General features: G+C 45.4%; 3 protein-coding genes across 5 annotated transcripts in view; 2 read left to right on the top strand and 1 right to left on the bottom strand.

Moving 5' to 3' along the window:
* Nucleotides 1-828: 828 nt before the first annotated feature.
* Ics (ras suppressor protein 1) lies at nt 829-4,585 on the top strand. Its single transcript, XM_071704088.1, has 8 exons — nt 829-1,056; nt 2,089-2,139; nt 2,236-2,356; nt 2,824-2,942; nt 3,016-3,098; nt 3,196-3,310; nt 3,645-3,777; nt 3,989-4,585. The coding sequence occupies exons 1-8, from the start codon at nt 909-911 to the stop codon at nt 4,071-4,073; spliced, it is 855 nt and encodes a 284-aa protein (XP_071560189.1). The 5' UTR covers nt 829-908; the 3' UTR covers nt 4,074-4,585.
* A 496-nt stretch (nt 4,586-5,081) lies between these two features.
* On the top strand, nt 5,082-7,046 carry LOC139771368 (tubulin alpha-1 chain). The gene is made up of 4 exons (XM_071704092.1): nt 5,082-5,321; nt 5,405-6,234; nt 6,449-6,612; nt 6,693-7,046. Exons 1-4 carry the CDS (start codon nt 5,147-5,149, stop codon nt 6,817-6,819), a joined length of 1,296 nt encoding a protein of 431 aa, XP_071560193.1. The 5' UTR covers nt 5,082-5,146; the 3' UTR covers nt 6,820-7,046.
* A 102-nt stretch (nt 7,047-7,148) lies between these two features.
* Nucleotides 7,149-22,250, bottom strand: part of Neur (E3 ubiquitin-protein ligase neur) — a 53,181-nt gene continuing 38,079 nt past the window's right edge. For all 3 annotated transcript variants that reach the window (XM_071704080.1, XM_071704078.1, XM_071704079.1), the window contains exons 2-4: nt 13,340-13,506; nt 11,835-12,403; nt 7,149-11,402 (exon numbers count right to left, since the gene is read on the bottom strand). In XM_071704080.1, the coding sequence (XP_071560181.1) occupies nt 10,262-11,402; nt 11,835-12,403; nt 13,340-13,506 (1,877 nt within the window). In that variant the 3' untranslated portion in view covers nt 7,149-10,261. The remainder of the gene's footprint in view (nt 11,403-11,834; nt 12,404-13,339; nt 13,507-22,250) is intronic.

The raw sequence follows: 22,250 nt of genomic DNA, 5'->3' as shown, positions 1-22,250 counted from the left end.
GCACTGATTACATTTCAGTGCACTGACGTCATCGTCCTGACAGAGCAGTATTTTGTAATCCGATCTTATATTTACTTAACAATAAGATCGTCTTAGGCACCGCCTATAATGATGGCTACCTTGTGATTTTTTTAAGACAAAACGCTACTGTAATGACTCTCTTGTTTATATTGCATTTAAAATGTTTATGCTCATATTTATTCTATTTATTGTTATTTTTTACTGCGTGTAAATAAATTAAAACGCTATAACTCAGAGGATGCTGAAGTGGAATATTTACACCGACAAAATTGTACCTATTTTACGTACTTTTGAAATAGCTTTAATTTTACAAGATTGCAAATCCTTTTATATACATATATACAATTAAATACCAACAATTAACTATAGAATACCTACTATAAGGACGAAAAAAAAAGTGAAAAAAATTACGTTTGTTTTTGCACGTAAAGTCGTCACTCACGAAATGGCAACGCCAATAATTACCAACATTTTTAGTTCAATTTAGTGAACGGTTTCTTTTTCGAAGTTTGGGCGTTGCTTAAAAATAATTAAAGTTAGTTCCGCTTTAATAAGTATGAGGGCACAATTGCTAAACTTTTATCAAGGAAATAAAAAAGTGAGTGCTTTGGCCCAGAGTCATTCTGCTTTATTATGTCAAATTTTCCTCGTGAAAATCGAGTAATAATACAAATCTATTTTAAGTATATGTAGTCAGATGAAATTCACACACAAACAAAAACCGCGCCATCTGACGAGCTGAAAACGACAGAATAGCGCGTAAACTCGTCGCGCCACCGCACCGCCAATAACGGGCGACGCCGATTCCTCTCCACCGCGCGACTGCTCCGACGCCCGACGCCCGACGCGCCCGACGTGTGTGCCGCGGCACGGCGATTGCGCGCGCAATGAATCAGACCGCGCCAGTGTCGTGTATTCCTGCGGGGAAGATGTCGAAGGCGAAGAAGGTGCTGGACGAGGCCCGGGAGATCCAGAATCCCGAGCTGGACCTCGCGGACAAGGGTATCGCGACGTTCGAGGAGATGCCGGGATTGCGTGAGTCTCATCCGCGCGTCCTCGCGTCCTCGCGCGCGCGTCCGGCGCGTCATCGCGGATCGCCAAATTAGGCAACTTGTCGCCCGCGGCCTGGATCTCTCCGCTCGCGCGATCCGCAGCACCATAGCCGTTCTGCGGCCTGCGCGGAACCGGATCACGTGGGCGGGTCGGCGCACGCGCGTACCACGCGTGCTCGCCGGCCTTTTAAATTTGACACTTGGCGTTTTTAAAGATAAACAGTATGTTAAACTCCGTTGCGCGAACGCGAAACTTAATGAAATATTCATATTTAAAGAGATTTCTTTTTCTGTTTTGTAATTGTGAAAATGTTGTTTAAGGGATAATATGCAATTTACTGCAATGTATGGTTTTAAAATGCTGTAACATCTCGCGCCCTGTGTATAGAATTTTTAGATTTTTTCGAATCGCATATAAAGGAATCAGTATTTACAAGTTTTTCACGAATCTGAGAATAAATTGTAAAATTCAATATGTGGCCATCTAATAGTTAGTTTTTAGTTTTTACACATGTCCATCAATTTGCAGTAAATTTGGTATCTATATTTGTTATAACTTTTACTTTAGATTTACAATTAGCGTCGCTAAAAACTATAGATGTCACATTTGACGCAAAAATTAACTAGTTAATGACCGACCTTGTAAATCCTCATAAAATCCACTATTTTTGTAATTTTAATTTCGAATTTATAATTAATGTTCTCAAAGATTTTTACACATTGAGTTTTGCGTTAAAAGAACATTTTTACAATCTAGGATTCTCTAAAGATTTAACGGGATTTTAATATATTTAAATACACTTGTAAAAATGTAAGATAGAGATGACAAGTTACGTGCTTTTTTTTAACGCAAATTACCTTTCCGTCGAATTCACGACATTTGCGAGCAAAAGTACTTTCCTCGAAGTAAAATTTGGAAAATCTAACACCAAATACAAAGTTACGAATCTTAATCATCGCTAATTTTTCGCTACCAAACTGAAGATGAGTTTACAAAAGTCTTGGCGTGTTTCAGTGAATATGATTAACGTAACGAGGCTGACGCTAAGTCACAATAAAATTCAAGGTGAGCGTGTCTTCCAGCTTAACGCAATTATATTGTCCGCCAATTTAATCGATGTATGATGTATTACCTACGACACAATTGTGGTTTTCGGTACAGCGGTGCCACCGGGTCTCGCCAATCTAGTCAACTTAGAGATACTGAATCTCTTCAACAATCACATCACCGAGCTGCCTATATCTCTGTCGCAAATGCCGAAGTTGAGGATCCTGAACGTGGGGTCAGTAGATTTTGTATTAAAGGATGAAATTTTTAAATCAATGCTTGCGTTCGTTTATTTACATTGGCAGCTATATTGGGAAAATAAAATCTAATCACACGTTACGTGTATTATATATACTATTTTCCCAGCAATAGAGCTCCCAATGGGAATAAACGAACGCAGGCCTTATATCTTGAGTTTTGTTATTTTTAACTACCATACGCGTCGAAATTTATTATTTTAACACGAAACAGTATTATTTTAACTACATTGGTTTAATTAAATTAACATTGTTTTAGTTGAATTAACGTTATATTGAGTAGGAGCAGTGGCGACTTATAAAAATGGTTAAAAATGACTATAATTGAGCATAATTTGACACTACGAATTTAACAGTGTAGACAATGTAGACTGTAGGGCGTGCCACGCGTACCCTTAGCTTTATTTCGCGACGGAAATTTATTAGAGCGTTCAACTTCCGGCAGGATGAATCGGTTAGATGTGCTTCCTCGCGGCTTCGGCGCGTTTCCGGTCCTCGAGGTGTTGGACTTGACGTACAACAATCTCAGCGAAAAGAACCTACCCGGAAATTTCTTCATGATGGGTCAGTCACGGTTGTTAAATCGTCTAATGCGTTTCTCCGCAAAAATCCGCACATTAATTCGTCCTTTCTTTAGAGACCCTAAGAGCGCTCTACCTCGCCGACAACGATTTCGAGTATCTGCCGCCTGAAATCGGCCAGTTGAAAAATCTTCAGATTGTAAGAGGATTTTAACGCTTTCGTAGTTTTGCAACTTTATGAAAAAAAAATATTCCGTTTCTCTCGATGTAAGACTCTCTTGATTGTAATATTTCAGCTCGTACTGAGGGAGAACGATCTGATCGAGTTACCGAAAGAGATTGGCGAACTGACACGTCTTAGGGAGCTGCATATTCAAGGAAATCGCTTGACGGTGTTACCTCCCGAGATAGGTAGATAGAATACGACGATGTGTATATAAAATCGTACACTGTTAAATATTAGAGGATAAAATTTAAATCACTCCTTAAGTTAAATAACATTTTGTAATTTTTAACTACTATATGTGTGTCGAAACTTATTATTTTAATACAAAACAGTATTATTTTAACTTCATTGGTTCAGTTAAATTTATATTTTTTTTAGTTTAATTTTAATGACATTTTAAGTAAAAGTGGCGATCTATAGGAATGGTTAAAAATGACAAGTTAATTTGACACTACGAATTTAACAGTGTAGTAGAATAGCTAGGCAAAATGTATACCTACTGCAGAATTTATATTACAGGGAATCTGGATCTGGTGAGTAACAAGGCTGTATTCCGAATGGAGTTTAATCCGTGGGTTACTCCGATCGGCGATCAGTTGCAAGTGGGCATATCTCATGTCATGGACTACATTCGCTCGGAAACGTATCGATAGTAGGTGTTTCTCTCGCTTTATTACGAACTGCTGCATAGCACAATTTAAAAAAAAAACCGAACGCTTCGGAGAATGAAAATTTTTGAATTACCCGTTTTATACGAATTTCATCATGATTCTCGTGCTTCTAACACTTCAGCTAGCTTGAACTAACATTCTGTAATTGATCGGAAGGAGTTTTGACAACAAGTATTTTGTCACTTTTTTCAGCGTTTACAATCGACATCAAAGCGCCAAAGGTCCGCCACCTGCCATCGAGAACGATAAGAGCAAAAAGATCTCACGTGCTCGTTGATGTGAGCCCGTTTTCGCGTAATCCTGACCAAATAATATTATCTTTGCCTAATCTTTTACGAAGATTATTTTTATAAGCCATATACTGCCAATAATCGTTTATTTATGCTAATTAATGAATTCAAGGATTAAATGGTGCCTTCTAGAAGTAGAATTAATAATGACAAGAGATATAATGCATATTAATAACATTGTTATACATTTTTAATTGTCTATTAATTTAATATATATATATACACATATTAAATTAAAATAACGTATTATACACATTATTTCTTAATCCGAAAAAAATATGTAAAAAAAAGATTTTACATCAACTTTTTTTTTTTTAATTGAAAGTACTGTTATAGTTGTTAACTAATGATCCCAATTAGATTCTTATTGCCAAAAACATCCCTTGTAATAATTTTATGAAATTTTTAGAAATAATAAAATGTCGAATATATTGGATTAACAATTCAATGTCTTAAAACTTTGTATTTTTAAATGATAAAAATGGATACATCTAGGGGATTGAGAACTTCAATTTTTTAACTGAATCCTTGCGATACAACGTCGACAGTTTTTTGCGGTACAAAAATTCTATCTGAGAATTAAGGGTTACTAGATTTTTACATTTATTTCTACCGTCTCCCTGGACAACGAGAAAGAAAATCGCGAAACAAATCGTCTCGTTATCAATCCGCGTCAAACATTTCCGGTGTCAATAGCGCTCGTTTATCCCACTTATTGAAAGCAAACGAGTCTTCAAAATGGTAAATATAAAAAAATACAGCTTAATCATTTGATTTAGCAATTCGAAAATCATCAATCACGTTTTTCCGCATGATAAAATACTAAATCATTTAGGCTTTATATGCGCTATCACAATCTCGAGATACAACTCTAAACATTAGAAATCACAAATTCAAATCAAAATTAATAAAAAATGTGAATTTATAAGCAGCGGGGACGTGTATAGTTTATTGTGATAGTTTAACGGTAAAGGATGTAGATTTGCGATAAGATATATTGATTAATCGAAACCGAAAGCGCGAAGTGCTTTCGATCCACATCGGCCAAGGCGGCGTGCAGATGGGCAACGCTTGCTGGGAGCTTTATTGCTTGGAACACGGCATACAACCCGACGGCATGTTGCCACCGCAGACCTGCACGAGCGACGAGGGCTTTCAGACCTTCTTCAGTGAGACAGGCGGTGGAAAATACGTACCTAGGGCCGTTTTCCTCGATCTCGAACCGACAGTGATAGGTAAGCTCGTTTTACGACAGCGATTAATAATGAAATGACAATATCGATAAGCTAATATTCATTCCTTTGTCATCACCCTTTAGACGAAGTACGCACGGGGACGTATCATCAGTTATTCCATCCTGAGCAACTAATCTCTGGCAAGGAAGATGCCGCAAACAATTACGCGCGCGGTCACTATACCCTGGGCAAGGAGATCATCGATCTCGTGCTGGATAGGATACGCAAAATAGCCGACATGTGTGCTGGTCTTCAGGGTTTCCTCATCTTTCACGCGTTCGGCGGTGGTACCGGATCTGGCTTCGCTAGTCTGCTGATGGACCGGCTGTCCATGGACTACGGCAAGAAGGCGAAGCTAGAGTTCGCCATATATCCGTCGCCGCAGATCTCCACGGCGGTCGTTGAACCCTACAACGCGATTTTGACGACCCACACCACGCTGGAGAACTCTGATTGCGCGTTCCTCGTAGACAACGAGGCGATCTACGACATTTGCCGGCGTAACTTGGACATCGAACGACCGACCTACACGAATCTGAACCGGCTGATTGGCCAGATTGTCTCGTCGATCACGGCCTCTCTGAGATTCGACGGCGCCCTCAATATCGACCTCACCGAGTTCCAGACGAATCTTGTGCCCTATCCCAGGATACACTTCCCTCTGGCGACCTACGCGCCCATCGTGTCTATCGAAAAGGCCTACCACGAGCAGCTTACCGTGATGGAGCTCACCTCGGCCTGCTTCGAGCCGGCCATGCAGATGGTCAAGTGCGATCCACGAAGGGGCAAATACATGGCCTGCTGCTTGCTATATAGAGGCGACGTGGTGCCGAAGGACGTCAACGCCTCTATCGCGACCATCAAGACCAAGAGAACAATACAGTTTGTCGATTGGTGTCCAACGGGCTTCAAGGTTCTTTTTCTAGTGACATTTCTTCGTGACAATTTTGCAATAATTCGTGAATTGTTGGTTGTAAAAGTTCTACTTTGTGTGTACTGTCAACGTAAAAAGAATTTCGGAACAAATTCCAATTTATTAGCTATATATATATTTATCCCGCTTCAGAATATTTCGCACGTAATAATCGAGTTTGACATTTTTTTCGGTTTGATTTGGATTACAATAGGTAGGAATCAATTACCAACCACCAACCGTAGTACCGGGCGGTGATCTGGCAAAGGTACAAAGAGCCATGGCCATGTTGGCGAATACCACGGCAATCGCGGAGGCGTGGGGCCGACTGAACCGAAAATTCGATCTTATGTTCAGCAAACGAGCTTTCGTTCATTGGTAAACTACGCTCGTTTCTATTTCGCAAATTTAGACTCTTTGAGGATGATCTGTCCTCATTCGAGAATTGTAATCATCAGGTACGTCGGCGAGAACATGGAGGAAAACGAATTTAACGAAGCCAGGGAGGATCTGGCCGCGTTAGAGAAGGATTATCACGAAGTCGCCACGGATTCCTTAGATATTGGTGGCGAAGAAGAAGTTTGATCGTCTTCAAAAGACTCGCAGTGATAATCACGTGCACCAAGAACGCATGCACTTTGGTGGGATAAATGAACGTTTCTTTTTTTTGTTTGTTTGTTTATTCGGTCGTACCATTTTTCTAGGTCTTTTACATTGTTTTGTTGTTCCCTTGTACATATTTTATATCGTTTTTATTTTAGACATACGAGTTTTTGCGTCTTTATGATATAATAAAAAAAAACTTGGAGGAATTTCCGTGTTATTGAATTCTTTGATCGGAAACTTGAGGGAATTCTTAACGAAGATTTTCGGAGGAAATCCGTGAGAAAAGGGGAATGAAAGACAGAACGCCCTTTATAGATATTATAGGCTTTTTATTATTGGAACAGCACGTGGCTGCGCGAATTATATTACATATGTATAAATTTCCGTCGGCATCTTTACATTACGGTCGGAGAAACTCTCGCATAGCGCGTAAAACTTTTATCCCCCCCCCTTTTTTTCGTAGTAAAGTGTGGTGTAAAAAACGTGAACGTTCTGTATTTGTGCGTGTTACGTTGACACGTGGGAAATTTAAAACAAGATATTGCAAAGAGATAAAAGAAAAAAATGTACTTTCTCTTTTTCGCGGACTTACTAAGCTCTGGAAGTAATGCCGAATTAAATAGTCGTTAGTCGCATAATCGTACAATAATAATAAGGGCGATAGTAAATCAAAGTAGAAACGTAGAGCGATGATAGAGATGCTGCCAAGCTGACGACAGAATAACACGACAACTAATCACGTCAATTACAGCGATAACGATGACAATAGTGATAAACATTCGTCGTAATCATTATCAAGCATAACTCTTACCCTATCTCTCTCTCTCTCCACCTTTCGCTCTATCGTCGCATCGTCGGCGACATTTTAGAACAGTTCTTTATCGTATCGTATCAATAGAATAATAATAATCTATTGTTATATTCTTTTTAATAGAATCTTGGACGCGCCGTTCGCTGGCCAGACACGCGTAATAATTTGCATATCTTCGTATCTATAAAACTTCTCGGTGTCTCTCTCTCTCTCTCTCTCTCTCTCTCTTTCTCTCCCTGTATCTACCTATTCTCCCTCTTCCGTTTACTTAGAGAAAAAAAAAGGGAAAAAGCTTTTTATCTCGTTCTTTTCATCATACTTTTTGGATTGGCAGACTAAGTCCGCCGCTCGCTGGACTAGAGATTTTCACTACCGCTTTATTGCGCATCCGTTATCATATATTCGAAGGGGAGAGGTCTTCCTCCTCGCTTCTCTAGTATTCGTTAAAAAGTAACTCTTTAAAGGGCCAAACACGTCGTCCCCTTTGGCTCGAAAGTCGTTTCGTCGTTTCAAGTTGTCTCTGGACTGTGAAAAATTTGTCTCCCTCTCTTCTAGAGGCAAATCGCAAATTAAAACACCGACAATTCTCTATCAGTATCAACTAACGAGGACACAACGTCGTTCTCGTTCGTAACTGGTCAAAGGACATGGATTTACAAAGATATTCAGAGGTAAACTTCGCCTAGAACAATTTCTCGTCGAGATGAAAAACTTTACAAGCGCGCGATGAGACACACCGGACGCGCAAGACACCGTTTCCAAGATTAACAGAAATTTCCAAGTCGTCCGAGGATCAATGAAATCAATGCCACACCGTGTTCTCATCTCTTTTCACGTCCAAAGGGTCAACGCGAATCGCCGAAGGTAAAACCACGCGGCAGAGTTCGGAACAAATGTAAATTCTTGACAGTTCCAAGCTCCGTCGAATTAGAAAAGTATTCGAAAAAAGGCTTCGCTGTGTTAGTTCGCAATCAACTTTCAAGTCAATTTTACAGTGCTTCGCAGCGTCTTGTGGACCTGCAGAATCGCTGCGCGAAGGCCAAAAATCTCTTACTGATCGTCGTCAGGCGTATAATCAATCCGCGTACAAACGATATTCGTGTCACGAAACGCTGAAGATTCGAGCGCGGTGACGTTATTAGCAAAACGAATATTGTTAGCTAGATTGAAGCGATTGTCATCGTTAGGATTTGCCTGCACGCACGAATGCCCGTTGGAGTGTCGAGAAGGCCGGGTAAAACAGGCGGGAAATGCTTAGGATCTTTGGTAAAACCCCGCCTGACACGATCGGCAATGATCACGGACGCTCAAACATTATCGTTTAAGGCGAAAATAATCGAGGAGGATGAACAACGTTGGACCTCGAGTCCATCACGCTCTCGTCGTGGCAAGGGTACAAGACGACGAGGTCTTTTCGATCGCCCATATAAATGGGGTCGGAGACGCGAATGCTATCCAGATATGCTAGGCGTCTGATCGGAAAGTTTGCGCTATGTAATCATACGGTCCATTAAATAATAATCATGCTACGAGATAGTGACTATGTTAATTCACCAACCATCACTATAATCGGTAAATCGTAAAAATAATAGCGGTCGTGGTAAAACGAAGTTACTCGCGAGTAATTAAGGACAGTTACAATGAACGAACAACTAATAATAATAGAATTAAGAGTAGCGATAGAATATTAATAATAATAATAGTAATAATAAAATAATAGTTAAAGATTGGAAGAGTAGTACGGTAGTAAGTAGCAGTAGTAATAGTAGTAGAATAGTAATAGTGGTAGTTCTCAGAGCGCGGTAGTAATTGGTAATGGTATAATGACGATTATGTCGCTTGTGAAAATATCTAGAATCGATCTCTTTTGTCGATGACGCAATCGCACGATACGCAGTCATTCACGTTTCGCTCACTTACAATACAGATTAGCAGACAGAATATCGATGTACATACAAGCAAACTCGACCAACTACAACTTTTCATCGCTTTCATTCTCTCACATTCTCTCTTTTGTTCTCTCTCAATCTCTCTCGCTCACTCGCTTGCTCGTATCCGTGGCAATTCATCCCCGCGTTCTCGCTCGATCGACAGTAGTGGCAGTGATCGCGATTTCGAAAGCACTCCTGCTTTCTTTGTGCGTGGTCCACCCATTAACATGTTAATTGACAGCGACACGATCACGCTAACGCGTCGCGAACTGCCTTAAACATTAATAGCGTTAAATATTCGATTGAGCACAACTCTGCGCTTCGCAGTCCCCGAGAAGATCCCACGGGAAATGACTCGTTCCCCGGTGTATCAATTTGTTTTACTTGCCGGAACAACGTGCCTCACGTTTCAATAGAAAAAGAGATACGGCAGTGTGAAGGTGGCAAATTCCGCTTCGACTTAGCGTTTGTTCGTTCGTTCGTTCGTTCCGGTAGTCGTGGAGACGGGCGAGAAGCGCGACGGCGATGAAGCACGGCGGATTCGACGCGGAAGGAAACCAAGACGACGGAAGCACGGTAATGGACACGGTGACGACGACGACGACAACAACGGCGCTGGGAACCGGGAAGACGTCCGCGCGCTCTCTCTCTGTCCCTCTCTCGGTCAGTCCCGAACTGTTCAAGACCGATAGATACGGATAACGTCGCGGATCGGCGCCCGGCAAAGTGGGCAATGACCGCCGCCCTTGCCGCGCCACTGTTGAATCGCGCATGTATAGCACATACACATGTGGCCGCACATGTAGAGCACGCTATCGATGTTGCGCTCGTAGCAGATGGAGCACTCGCTCGGCTGACCGGTCAGCGTCGGCTGCAGGCCCTCGCTCCACTGCTGCAAATGGGACGAGGTCGCGCGCGACGACGCGGACGTCAGGGTGCCGTCCAGGCTCTGGTAGGTCACTGGATCGACGTACGTCGACGAACCGGTGCTGGCCATCGTACCGGTCAACGGCGGCGAGGACTGCCTAGAGGATCCGGGATGCGGTACTGGCGCGGGCGCGGCTGCCGCTGCCGCTGCCGCGGAGAGATGCACCGGTTGCGCCGGCGAATTCCTATGCGTCGCGGAAGCGTAAATCGGTTGTGGCGTGGGCGGCGGTGGCGTCGGGTAACCGGCCTGGGGTGGTAGATTTACGACGAGCACCGTTCCGCCACCCACCGCCGGCTTAAATTGCACCATCTCGGAGAATCTGGACAATTCCGTAGCGGCGTTGCTATGATTCGAGTGCTGTTGCTGCTGCTGCTGCTGTTGCTGCTGGACATTGGCAGGCGAGGGATTGCTCTGACGTTGCCGGGGCGGCGACGTTGGTCTACTGGCCAACATTCTGACACGCTGAGTGCTCCCGTAAGCGTCCACGAACGCCCACAGTTGGAGGCTCTGATCGACATGCATGACGACGTTGGGCGGGCCGCCGTTCTTGCTCATCTGCACCTCGCCGTAATGCGTGACCGTAAAGGCGATCTCGTCACCGGGCTGCGGACTCGACGCTACGTCCTTGGAGACCACCCAGTACTCCGGACGATCTAGCAGCAGGTCGCTGTCGTCCGGCAGGTCCTCCGCCGTGAGTCGCGCCGGATCGCACGAGGTCAGGCCCAGAGCGAGGGCGCCGACGTACATCGGTTCCGTCGAGAGGATCTGCACGACCAATCGCTCGCCCAACAGCAACGACCGGCCCGTGAACGCGTAGCCGTGACAGAACTCCGTGTCCGTGCGCGTCGCCACGCACTGCTGGTTACTGAAGCGGATGTTCCTGCCCCGAGTGCTGCGAAGAAAGAAAACGAGGAAGCGATTAGCCTCAGCGGCGCTCGCTCGCTTAATGACGGGCGTCTTAGGAAACCGTGAAAAGCGGACGGCGAATTAGTTCTGTGCGGCTGAACGGCGCGGCGAATCGTTGTGCACCGGGTAGAGTGACTCCATTGTAAATCGATGACTTTCAACTTTCGCGTTATTCTCTCGGGAAAAAAAAAAACTATCGCGTTGAGTGATGCGAAACTTTGCCAATTTGATCGAACGAGTCTAATCAGAAAGCGTAATTGCGCAAGTGACGTTCAGTCGGTGCTGGATAATTCTCTCCGGATAATTCAATCGCGATTTAAGCCAGCGAGGGCAAGAATCTTTTCCGCGACACGCATCAACCAGAGCTGGATCGCGCGGATGAAACGCGAGTGGACGATCTAGCACGCTCGATACTTACGAGTGGAAGGGCAGGGACGTGAAAATGACGCCGGGGGGTTGAAACCTAAGACCGGGTAGCTCCACGTCGGGCTCGTGATGAATCGACATGTTCTGCATAGACGGCACGATGATCCTTTCGACATCCCGGCCGGCGTTGCTGGCATCGTCCATGGCCGAGTGCCTGCTGTGCTGCGCGTTGTCCTCGTTGCTGTGCTCGGCGCCTCTGCGTATATTGTTGAAGTGCTGGCGATTTGGATCGACGAACTCGATCGCGGTGCTGTTGCCGTAGACGTCGATGATCGCCCAAAGCGGGCCCCGGGTCTCGACGCCGCTGAAGAAGAGACCCTTCTCCTCGCCATTGACGCCGAAGTGAACGTCGCCGGCCGACGTGACGTAGTAGAAGAGCACCGTATCCCTCTCCGCGAACCTCTCGGCGAGCGCCTTAGCCCAGTAGCCCGGCTTGTTCGTCAGATCCGGACACGCGTACCTCGGTAAACCGCTCCGGAGATTGATCGGGTCGTTGCTGGTGAAGCCGAAACGGATCACGCCGCTCCAATTGTCGGAGATCTCCAGGAACTTCACGCAGACCTGCGCGGTTTCACAGAAAAGCGACCATGTAGAACTTGACTCGTGATTTGTAGGGGGAAAGAGAAAAGGAAATAAGCCACCTTGCGAAACGGCGGCAGAGGTGCCGCATGGGCGATCCTAAAATGGAGCTTTATTCGAGGCATCCTCGGGAATTGATTACGCTCAATTATGTTCATCCCACGTGTCGCGTCATTAGAATTTTACGACTACTTCTAAATTATACGCTACGTAGAAATCGAAAATACGCTGAAACACCTAACGCGACGCCCACTTGTCTTATAGCAGCGACTGCACAGGAAAAAAAGAAGTGCCAAATCAAAACTTATATACTCGTATATACGCAACACTCCATAATCTTCTTGTAAGAATTTCAACTTTTTTTTCTTTGAACTATATAAATGCAATTATAAATGAACCATCTAAATAAAAACTGCATTCAAGCAAATTTTCTTCGTTTAACGTAATATAATCTCCCTTCCAAGATTATAGATCGTTGCGTACATGCGAGTATATTGTAAGTCTTGATTGGACACTTCTTTTTTTCTGTGTGGTATTCCTTTCGCGTATTCATGACGGGTCGTCGGAAGACCGGGTGATTCCGTTGAAAATTGTTCGAATCATTCAGCGCGGCCATACGATCTGCTCGTATTACCTAACTACAGGCGGACACGCGAGATAAGCCCGCGCTGTGTACGTCGGACATCGCCGGGAGGGGCTCGTAACTTCAACCTGGACGATATGCAAAACAACGACCTACGCAAAAAAAGCCCGGTTCTCTCATGGTCGCGGCGATCCGTTTTAATATTCCGAGGAATGCGAACGGCGGTATCTCGAGCGTAACGAGAGTCGCCGGTTTCCCACAATCGGGCGGCGGGCGCCGGCCGCGGCCGGTGGATTTCAAAGCCGTCAAGAGAAATTGATCCGAGGGGATCTCACCTTTTCGCCCACTCGCACGGGTCTGGCGCTAAACGTGACACCCTTGCAAAAGCTCTCGTGCCTCCGGGCGATCGTACCGCCGTTGCACAGCCTGATGTTGTCACCGTGCACGTGATGAAACGTCAACGGCGGCAGGTTGTTGGTACCCGCGTTCGAGGACCTGGGCGCTGAAACAGAAAACGACAACCATCGATAACGTCTTCCGACTGCAAACATCTGTACATACATTATCTCACAATCAGAAGACTATACGTCGTATACTTCGAATCGGTTTAGCTTATTTGTATCGCAGGTACGTTGTTTCGTAATCAAATATCAATACCGTTGGAATGTGGAAGAAAGAATGTGCAAAAATTATTTATGCTTATTTATGCGTTTCACATAAATACTTATTTATGTATACAGGATGTTTCCTAAGTAAGCAGACAAACTTGAAAGGGATATTTCTTGGCTTATTTTAAGAAGAAAAGGTTCTATAAACATGTGTCCTAAACTGCTTCGTTTTCAAAATACCGGGTGTCAAAGATGCACATTCCTGGTGGATCTAAAAATGTTTTATCGGTACTAGAAAATGGTTCTTAATACCACATGTACGCATACCAAATTTGAATCAAATATCTTTAAACGTTTTCCCTCGCGTTTTCCAGATTTTCGAAATTTTCATACTTTTTTTCCACAACTTTGACACCTTGTTTTTTGAAGCAGTTTAGGACACATGTTTATAGGACCTTTTCTTCTTAAAATAAGCCAATCCCCTTCAAGTTTGTCTACTTACTTAGGAAACACCCTGTATACGCAGGAATAACATATTATTTATATTGTATGTAAATAATATTTATTTACATGACATACTAAAATAATATCTTTTCGCAAAGCTGCGGCAAAAAGGTCTGCTTCAAGGTCGGTGCTTCGATATACTTGATTTTTTTCCACGATACACTTACTTAATAATATATTTAATCTTTTACGAACTCTCGAGTTCGATGTATCCAATTTTTTCAGGATACACCTACGAACTCTAGAATATACATGGAAATGAGGTAGGCGAAATAGACGTTTAATTTATATTTATATAAAAACGATTATCTTCTTTCTATTCGATACAAAAGCTAGCTTATGAACATCGCGTCGTCCAAGGATCGCCTCGACCTTTCGACCGATTGTTTCATAGGCGCGTGGGCGCGGTTAGCTGCAAAGTCGCTGGATTTCTCTTTTTTCTCTCGATCGCGATCGGGCAGGACTCGAAGTGGCGTTTTGCCGGAAAAAATAGGCCGTCGACGTTTCTAGCGCGGCCGGGAAAATTCACTCGAGCTAAGGTAGCCACTTCGGAACGGGGAACAAAGAAGTTCTTCAGCGCATCGCAAAAGGAAAAGGAAAGAGAAATTCGATCGGGGGAACTCGAATGCAAAAGCACCTCTCGTCGGAGCCCATCGAGCGTTTCCACTCCGGTATTTCATAATGCAGGCTCGCCGATCCGGAATGCGGGGATACCCGCCAGGACGTTTGCAGGCGATCGGCGAAGATGGAATCGCGTCAGCCCGATACCACCGTGAAGGATCCCGTGTCTTGGATCCGAAATAATCAGTCATTTAATTTTTATAATTTCACGCGAAGAGAATACCTCGGAATACCGCAGTCGCTTTTTATCACTATTACAATTTTTTACAAACACTTTAATTGCTTGCTCCGATTTTTTACAAACACTTGTCACTCATATGCAGACAGCATACGATAGTATTTATTAACAAATTAAACTTTGGAGAAATATTGATTGAGAATATTGACTCGAACACGTCTTTGTTCGCGATTTGAAAGTAAACCGGGAGTATCGCGCCGAAGCGACCGGCGCTCGCGAGAGCCTCGTTCTTACTGACTATCGATATGCCGAGGCGCGTAGCCGATATTGTACATGCGCCGGAAACCGCACGTTTCGCACCGGAAGCGGCCTTCAAGAGCGGACGCCAAGTATTGAGATACACCCGGCGATCCGCTTTCTCCGCAAAACGGCCCGGATGCGGCCCGGAAACCGCCGTTATAATATACGCGGGAGGGAGTTGATTTACACCTTGGCGTCTTCATCGCGAACTTGCAGCGCTTCCTCTGTGAAAGAAATAAAAAATGCGGAAGAGGAACAGTGCGGTTTGCTCCGAGATACCGGTGGGTTAATAACAATGTATCCACAGTGTTAATCAATTGCAGAAGAAACGCAGAAGAAACTCTAGAAAGAATTGAAATTCTCTAAGCTAGAATCGCAAAGCGGATAATAAGGGGATAAATAAGAATTATAAGAAAATAGAGTCATTAAAATCTCTACCCGCTTATCTCGCAGTTTTATTTCTTATCTATATATCTGCTTTTGCCTACATATTTTCCTAACGATAAAAATATCTGCATAAATACGCGCGATCTATTCACGAGAACATTCAGACCATCGTTAGAAAACTGTCGCGAGAAAATTATGGTGCGTGATATAAGAAGTTGCTGGATATCAATATTGATTAATCTGTTAATCGGAATCGAGCGGTGGCGGTCGTTGTCGCCGAGATCGACTGAATAAATGTGATCTGCAGATAAAAAACCAGTACCGGTAAAAATCGCGAACCGTTCGGTTTCTCACGCTCTCGTATAAGGCGCACGTATTAGGAAACGCGTTCGCGCTAATTGAAATTTCTAATTTCCCCCCTCCCTTCGCTGTCGAAAGGGGAAAGGGAGGCGGAACAGTCGCGCTTTTTTCCCCTCTCTCGCTCGGCGGAACCGTTACTACGCGGTTACAATTATGTAAAAAGTAAATGCGCGGGGTTTCCAGGATTTTATGGAAGTTGCGAGTCGTTGCGAGACGCCGAGGTCACCAACGACCGCGCGAACACAGGACGATTGCGTGTCGCGCGTCCACCGTCCCGTTCCACCTGTTTTCTCGCGTAATTTTCGGCCGGTCAGTCCGGTCACCCGAAAGGAACTTGCCCGCCGTGAGGCAACATTACGAAATCCGGGATCGCCCAGATAGAGTTCTTTCCTGGAACTCGCGTATCATCCTGTTGATCGGCGCGGCCACAAGCACGCTTTATTTCGCCATGTTGCGTAGGCCAATAAAAAAAAAAGATCGGAATACATAAGTCGAGTGATAATGAAATGCTTCCGTTAGTCGAGAGATTTTGTTCTTTAAATCGGTTTCCAAGACTCGATTGCGCAATGAGGAAACAGATAAATGTCTATTCATTTTTATATATAAGGTATAAAGTTTCCGACCAATCTTTGTTTCGACGCTATAGTTCAAGGTTCGATTTTGACATGAAAATTATAATAGTATAAGATGTAATTATAATATAATTACATCTTATATAATATAATTATAACATAAGACTGTATAATCGCCGATCGAGACCGAGCAAAGAATGACAGGTGTAAAATCGCGCGGTCTCTAAAAGACACGACCGTGATTTTCATCTGTGCGGGAAAGCAGGTGAAGAGCATCTCGCGACGAAGTCTAATTTACACGGATTGGAGAAGCGTCGTTGTTTAGTCTCTCGATTAGTCACGGCAAGAACGTGAATCGCCGACGCACCTCCGACAGTCGGTTAGAAACGCCTGGCCGATTCATCGTGGGAATGTTATGACGTATACCGTTGCATCTCGCCGGCGTTCTTGTTGGCCTCGTGTAACCAAAGCATGACTCCATTTACCCCTGGAGACGGGCCGTTTATTCGCCACCACCGCGACTTCACCGCAGGCGCAAGAGCGTTTCGCGGGGACAACGGAATGTGCGCGGCGCATCATCGCGAAATGGCAATTATCTTAGCCCTTTGCAAGATTGTTAAAGAAATCTGGAGAGGCTGTGTCTCTCGTTACATAAATTTAGATTCAACTTTTCCGGAGATCAGCTTTTCCGATTGCACTCGAGTTCTCCGGGATCTCTGCTGAGAGGTCAACGGCGTCCGAGGATTGACACGCGGATTGACATACTGCTTTCAGTCCGCGAGGATCAATCGCGACCGTGATACAGCGTACCGCCTGTGAACAGTTATGCGAACATTCGCTGAGTAATCGCCGATTCAATTCGTCGTGACCGTCATTAAAGACCGCGACGCGCGCGTCTTCCTTTTTTTTTCTCCGGAGGGCGACCAAGCGCCAGGCGATCGATCGTCGCTCTCCACGCAAATCGCGCGAGTCAGCGAGAATTTTTTTCTCTCTCTCTCTCTCTTCCCCGGTAGTAATTGGTCTATGCCCGCGCCTATGCCGCCATTCGCCGGCGCATCTCGTGGGAAACCCGTGGCACACATTTGCGCGGAAGTGCCCCTCGTAGACTGCAAGACACTCGGTGAATCTCGGCGCGTCGCGCGCGATGAGTCGCCGCGATGCTGCATCTCGCGCGGGGCCGGGCTTAATTAAAATCTCGTTTCTAGCCCGATGTCGCCGGTAGCGAAATAACAGATGTTGCGAAGGTAGAGCGCGAGAAAATTGAAAATAAAAACAACGACACAGGTAGGCCCGCGTCGCGATTTAGGAAAGGTGTTTGAGAGCGTTGCACATCGATTAATCGCGATCTCATGCCGACGAAAACCTCGCGATCCTTCCTCGACTGAGAGGACTAATAGCCGTATTCATAGTCCTTCCTTGAGGAATAAGGATTCCTTGTTCCTTATTAGTTATTCTACATTTCATTAACCTTCCTTGATCGATCAAGGAACCTTAAAATTTATGAAGTGTAGAATGAGGAACAAGGAATCCTTACTCAAGAAAGGACTATGAATACGGCTATAAGCCTCTGGGATTGGAAATGAAGGATTAAATTAGTTCAGTTCGATTATTTCCGCTTGATCGACCCCCCTTTACTTTGTTCCACGCGCGACCGGCAACTTGCGTCATTTCTATTTTTATTTCCCTTGCGTATTACACCTTTACTCCAGTAAAGTCTGTGACATTTAAGAAGTTTCACGATGCGCTCTCGCCGGCGTTATCGAAATAATTCCAACCGGCGAGCGCGTTATCGTATCGAGGTGAAAGTAATCGGGGGAACAGAACACGCGCGGCGGCTTCGCGAACACGCGCGAGGTCGCCACGGCGACGATGTGAACGCGATGCACTTTGTATGATGTAAATAAACGAAGCCTTGACCGAGCTTCGTCCCTCCCTCCCTCCCTGCCCTCAGCTCATTCACCGTAATCAAATCACCAAAATCTATTTCTGCATCGGATACTATCAGCCGCTTGTAGGAAAGAACGCGGACGCGCCGTGCAGCCTGATAAGGCTGCCATAATCGACGCATCTTGGCGTACCTCGCGGCCTCGCTCAGGTTCGACGAACCGTGACGCAAAACGACGACTCCGCGGGTTTTGATCGAATAAACAAGAACGAGAAGATCGACGAAGCGCGCAGCAGCCCTTTAACACACCGTATCCTCTTACGTTTCGCAGACCATCATTGATTCGCGAGATAATAACTAAATTCTTACGTAGTAAAATACAATCGGTATCGATTATTATCAATAAAATATAATTAACAATAAATGTTTTTACTCGACCTATAACTATATTTATTAATAATAATCGTCGCGACGTGTTCCGAATAAAAAGTCTTTATTGTTAATTAATTACTGGCAAAGTAAAAGTTTCCCAAAAAGATTGGGTTAAAATATAATTAGTATTCTCATTAAGAAATTATCTGTTTTGTTCTACATAGCCATATCAAGAGCCGGATGTCTCCGCGCGATCATTCACGCGACTCCGGAAGAATCGACGTGAAAAGAGGGGGAAAAAAAAGAATGGGAGGAAGGAAGGAAAGTGAGACGCGCAACAGGCTGCGGCCGCGTCGGGTTGCGTGCGCCTGTTACCTATCTTAAGGACGACTTGGAGCCAGGGGTTACGGACCGCTCCGATAAGGCACTCGAGGTACTGTTAAGCGGCACGCCGACGAGGTCGGTGGTAATTTTCTCCGCGCGCGCTCTTGCTAGGCCTCGTAGCAGGAGGGGCCTTGTTCCCACGCCCGGTGCCGTGATCTTTGCCGAGCTACCTAGTCGTCCTAGGAGGCGATCTCCCTCTCTCTTTCCCCACGGAGGAGCTCCGCGTCCTTTCCCCTATACCCAAGCCGATTCCCCTCTTCCTCCCTCTTTCCAATTCTCTCTCTCTATCTTTCTCTCTTTCTCCGCCGTTCTTTCTGTTTTGCCCTCCACCATCACGTGCGTTACGTAAGATGGCAATGTGCGAGACTCTCTCGTCATGCTAAAATAATAATAACGCGTACACACAGCCCGAGGCGCGAACGAGAGGTGGCCACGACCGCGAGCGAGATGGAAAAGTAGCCGTCCACGCGGAGAAGAAGGTAGCTCTCGGGATGGCGCGCGCATAGTTAACGTAATTACGGAGAGCACACCTCGCGTGCGCGTGATGCAGCACGCGGTAAACAATCGGTACATTAAGCTACCATCTACACGCGATTCGGAATCGCGATTAGGAGCGGATAGGTAACGGGCGCGGTGAGGGTCGTCGAACCCGGGACTCCACAAGTCTCCCCCCCCCCTAATTGCCGCGATCGCGGCTCGTGATTTGCGCTGCGGGGCGATAAAGATAAGGGTCCCTATCATGTAGATCGCGATGACGTTACGTCGTAATGTTCGCGCAATTAGCCTGATGCGGCACAATAGCGCCTTCTATCGCGGTCAGCGTCATTGGATCGATGATCGTACGAGATTCCTTCGTAATTACGCTCGATGCCTTGCCATTTGCCTGCCTCTGCTTTCGTAATAAAACGGCGGAAGGATTGTACGTGTCGTTTCTCATAAGCGAGCTATCTGGAATTGGGCCCGCGCGCCACGGACGGAATAAAAGATCAGCCTCCGGAACAAGGAACGCGCCCCGCTGGTATGCGGCGTAGTTGGTCGTACACGCTTGATGGAAGAACGCCCGAGATCTTTATCCGAGAGAGCTCGCCGTCTCCCTCGGCGTATAGCTTCGGTGACCCGCTTTTCGGCGACCCGCGAACGTCCCAGGGTGAACGCTCGAACCTTCCTGGTACTATTAATCCTCGACGTTACTTGGCCAGGAACTAAGGCGACGACGCGAAGCGTGACTCATATACTCTTTGATTTGCGGCGTTATCAACGAAGTTTGTGGAAGCGAAGTGCCTCGAAGTGCGGCAAAGCCGTTTTGCAAACGCGACCGGAATATTCTAAGCTTCTTAGACTCGGGGGTGTAACGAAGCCCCACGACGACAAGTGTATATTCCCATCACGGCGCTTTTAATGCGGACCACCACGGCCCATCTACGAACAATCGGATTAACGAAGTTAAACGAGAGGGTGACCACAAGACACCGCACCCTTCGTTTTATCCCTCCGGAACCCGGGGGGGAGGGGGGGTTGCGCCGCATCTGTCGCGCTTCGCACGCGCGGGATCGCCGCGACCGACTTACTCGCGGGGGTGTAAAGAAAGGGAAAACAACGGAAACCGGACCGGTTCTCGCGTCTCCCCGTGCGGACACGGGATTAACGGTTTCGAGCCACGCTCGAGCTGTTTTACATGGGCGATCATGGGGCTCGAACTGCAATCTCTAATCTCGCGATCGACAAGCAATGACGCAACTTCTGGAATTCTCGTCGATTTAAATAGGAGAGAAAAAGAAGTATGCGACTTTGATAATATATTAGTCTGAAGTCTGAACTGCAATCTTAAACGGAACGGATAATTGGCTCCAACGAAATCTTTAGCGTCCGATCCAATACATATCCGATATGTATTTAATGCAGGAATTAACAAGATCCAATTTAGATGCACGCGAATCCTAGCATAGCTCAGCAAATAAACGGATTTATAAGTGAGGCACCGGCGATTAAGCGATCAGGGAACGTCGAGATGAAATGCGATGAACAACGAAAGTAGAGAAACAAGTGCGTCGGATAATTCTAGTATCGTGTCGGAGCCACGGCCATTGCCCAGCACGTGGCGTGCTCGCTTTTAATTAGATAGAAAGTCCGCGGGAATATATGGTATCGCGCAATGTAATTGTGCTTAACGGTTTTTGGACATGTTTGCGCGCGCGAAATAAACGCGCGGGTAAAAGGAACGGCACGGACGTTTCGAAGACGACGCGGTCGTTGCCGTTGTATCGATGGTATCGTCGACCCAGTTACGATCCTAAGCGAGGTTGAAATTAGGTTTCTTGCGCCATGTCGCTAATGCACGACGACAAGAGAGAGGAAGGAAGGCGAACCCCGCGCCGATTGTATCATCGGGTCGCGAACGGTCCGCAACATCGTCGCGCGCGCGCGCGATGACTCACGAAGGCGCGGGGTCGCGTTAATGAAATTCCGCTTCCTCGTACGACAAAGAAACGCGTGTCTCGCACTCGTCGTTTAACCGGAGTCGTGCCCTGCGCGCTAATTTCGAGCACAAACCGGCTAGGGAAGCGCTCGTTCGAGCGAATAGACCGGAGAAACGCAACGGTCAGATAGAACGGTGTTGACGTAAGCCTTTCGAAGGAGTTACGGGCGACTAACCAGTGGAAATGACTCAGTCGCCATGTGTGGTCACCGTATTTGAATTAATACAGTTTTGCAAATTGAATAATAATTAATATTTCTTTACGAATATAGAAAACGGGCCAACTAAGAACCAGGCGCGGTAAATAATGCGCAAAAGTTTCATTTTTATTTCTATTTTACATATCTTTCGCAATGATTTCTTTACAGTTATTTAGCATATAGCATCAAAAATTAAATCGAATCGATTTAATTAGGTGTAGGGGGGGGGGATTTTACTACTCCAACCAGAGCTGTGTTTCAAGTCTGACAAATTTAGTCGGCGCGCAGTCAAGGTTGGAAGATATGTAAAATAGAAATAAAAACAAAACTTTCGCGCATTATTTACCGCGCCTGGTTCTTAGTTAGCCCGTTTTCTATATTCGTGCGGATTTCCATTGG

The sequence above is a fragment of the Temnothorax nylanderi genome, unplaced genomic scaffold (genome assembly GCF_030848795.1).
Source record: "Temnothorax nylanderi isolate EJ_2023f unplaced genomic scaffold, tnyl_v1.0 TNYL_tig0039_pilon, whole genome shotgun sequence".
In the NCBI taxonomy this organism is placed as follows: domain Eukaryota; kingdom Metazoa; phylum Arthropoda; class Insecta; order Hymenoptera; family Formicidae; genus Temnothorax; species Temnothorax nylanderi.
Note: the sequence above shows the minus strand (reverse complement) of the source record. Positions and strands in the feature narration are given on the sequence as shown.